We start from the raw sequence: 2907 nt of genomic DNA on the forward strand, positions 1-2907 counted from the left end.
GGGCCCGGGCTGGGGATTCGAACCCGCCACCTTAGGTGTACATGGCTGGCGCCTTAGCCGGTTGAGCCACAGGCGCCGAGCCGGATACTTTTATTTTTTTGAGACAGAGTCTCACTCTATCACCTGGGTAGAGTACCATGGCCTCACATCTCCAGCAACCTCAAACTTTCTTGGGCTTGAACAGTCCTCTTGTCTCAACGTCCCAAGTAGCTAGGACTACAGGCATGCACCACTATACCCAGGGAGTTTTCCTATTTTTAATAGAGACTGAGTCTCACTTTTGCTCAAGTAATCCACCTGCCACGGCCTCCCAGAGTGCTAGGATTATAGGTGTGAGCCCCCATGGCTAGCCTACCTCTGGATATTTTGCTTCCTACCCAAGAGGACAGAGAATCTGCCAAAATGGAGAGGTGGGCATTGCTAATGTGTGATGACTGATAAGGAATATTGAGAGTTAAACTTCATAAGAGGTTGTAGTAAATAGATGGTTAGACTGGGAGTGATAAAGAGTTCTCTAACAGGGAAATATACCACTCAAAGCAAATTCTGTTGTAATTAATATAGGTATTAGCAGTTATCATTATGAGTTATTTTGAGTTCAGTCATATGATAATGAAAGTCGAACTGACTAATCATTTCCTATAATATATTGTTGGAAAAGAGGCCTCATGGTGCTGCTAAAAGGTATCTAGAAGCCCCATTTTCTGAATTGGTCTCAAGGTATAAGAAATCCTACTGTCTGAGGACTATCCAGCTTTTGGAATTATAACTCACTTCATATATATATCATCCAATCAATTATTATTTAGTCATTTACTAAATGATACTGGATGTTTGTAGGCTTAGAGTAGGGAACAAAGGAGGAAAAAAGATATATTGTGTGCTTCGGCATGATAGTAGAGCAAAGTTTGCAAATCAGCAGCTCTCAAGTCAAGATCACCCCACAAAAATGTTTTATTTGGCCTCTATCTAGACCTTAGTTACCCATATCTTAAAATGGAAATATTTCCAAAAATATTGCCCAGAAAAGTTTTGTATTTCCAGCTTCTTCTGAAAAAATTAGAAGGTTTGGCATGAGCCTACATTCCTTTGCAGCAGTATTACCTAGTGCTGGGTAGCCGCTGTGCCCATCACATGGGTCCTGTGCTCTCCATTTTACTGCAGCCTTCACAGCTTTGCCGAATTCATCTTCTTTATTCAGTTATATTACGTGCCTGGCCCCTGTAGGCACATTCGAGTTAGTGACCTCTGATACAGCAGAGACATTAATTACTGTTTTAAGTAATCTGTAGTCATTCAAAGGGTCGAACCTCCTTGCATCAGCTGTGGATTTCCTTGGTTTTCATAGACAGTTTTCCAAGGGGCTCCCTCCTTGGGTGATAGCAATTCGTTATTCCTCATGCATCCAAAAGGCTTCTAACTACAAGGACCATATGTATCTTATGCTTCAGGAGCCTAAGAACAAGAAAACAGAAGTGGAAGAGCAGTTAGTGCGAGAGGTGGAACGCCTCAAGGCAAAGGTAGAGGCCGGGAAAGCCTGTTTCTTAGAGAAGTACAAAGAGTGTCACCGACTTCACAAACAGATCAGGCAACTCAGGGCTGCTGCGCTGGTAGGTGCCAGAGATAAGGGGCCCCGGAAGGCAAGGGGTGTGAAAGTCTGTGCTTCTTAGATGGAGCCCAGAAGATTGTACACTCTTGTTAAGGAGAGAAATTTTTCTTTCTACTCCCAAGAGGAGGGATGCAGTGTGAAGCCAGAAACTAACATGGGGAGTGGGGGGACCCCGGAAGTATAGGCCTCAAATCAGCCATGGGTGTCAGGGAAGATTTTTGTAACCATTGAGCAGGTTTCTGTGCAGACTCAGATAGCCCTTCTTTATTTCTGCCTTTTGAGGAAGTGAAGCAGGACCAGAAGAGCCCGCAGGAGCCAATGGGGATGGGGAACAAGGAGTCTGCAGTGAGCACTGTCATCGGGTAGCCCCTCCCGCATTACTACCTCAGGGCCGGCTAGAAGCACACAGCAATTTGGGCACCAGCATTCAAATAAAAAATCTTGGAACAAAAACCACAACTAGTAGGATTAGCTTAAGTGTGTTTGTGAGGTATGCGCATGTGAACATACGCTGGTAGGACGGGGGAAACACTGAAACATGGAACTAGTTAGGTCAGCCCATTCCGTGGGGAGATCAAGACCCCAGTCTGGGGTCCTCCTTTGCAGCCTTGGACAGACTCCTTCCAGCATTCCTTCTTCCTCAGTGTAACTTGAGCCCAGATGCTTGTCCTCAAAGTGGGAGGGAATTACACCAACCTAATCCTAGTGCTTCAGGGTTCATTGAATGAGGTGTTGATTCAAAACAAAAATGATTGTTTTCCTGGTTGAGTGGGATTAAACAAGGCTCCACTGATCCATAATTCTGAGAAGTTAGTCTTCAGGTGTTCCCCAAGCTTACTTTTTCTCTCTTTGATCACTTATACTCCTAGCTAAACCACAAGAAATGGCATCCTGATGCCAGCTCATGCCTTCAGGCATTTGATTAAGTCACTTTTCAGTAATTCAGTGCCCTGCCCATAGTACCTTCCTCCCTGTTGCCTTCTCACTCTTCCAGCCCCACCCCTTCAGAAGGCCAGCTCCTCTGCAATTTCTTACCTTCAACGCAGTTTGTCATATGTGATGCTAATCTTAATTTTTTTTATTGTTGACAGGACGAGAACTTTGACCTGTCAAGAAGACTGAGTGAGAACAAGATTATATATGATGCTCTGCAGAGAGATAAAGAGAGACTAGAAAAAGAAAATGATGTAAGTATGTGAAAGAAAATAGAAAGCCCTAAGGTTTTAAGGGGAAGGGGTGTGGTGACCCAAAGATGTAGTAATAGCAAGTTAAATTAAAAGGATCTTTTTTTTTTTTTT

General features: G+C 43.9%; 1 protein-coding gene across 1 annotated transcript in view; it reads left to right on the forward strand.

The window, feature by feature from the left end:
* Window positions 1–2907, forward strand: part of CALCOCO2 (calcium binding and coiled-coil domain 2) — a 24978-nt gene that overhangs the window by 18771 nt on the left and 3300 nt on the right. The window contains exon 10 of the mRNA XM_023511265.1: window positions 2701–2796. Within this exon, the coding sequence (XP_023367033.1) occupies window positions 2701–2796 (96 nt within the window). The remainder of the gene's footprint in view (window positions 1–2700; window positions 2797–2907) is intronic.

The sequence above is a fragment of the Otolemur garnettii genome, unplaced genomic scaffold (genome assembly GCF_000181295.1).
Source record: "Otolemur garnettii isolate 467f Iridium unplaced genomic scaffold, OtoGar3 scaffold00018, whole genome shotgun sequence".
NCBI classification, from domain to species: Eukaryota; Metazoa; Chordata; class Mammalia; order Primates; family Galagidae; genus Otolemur; species Otolemur garnettii.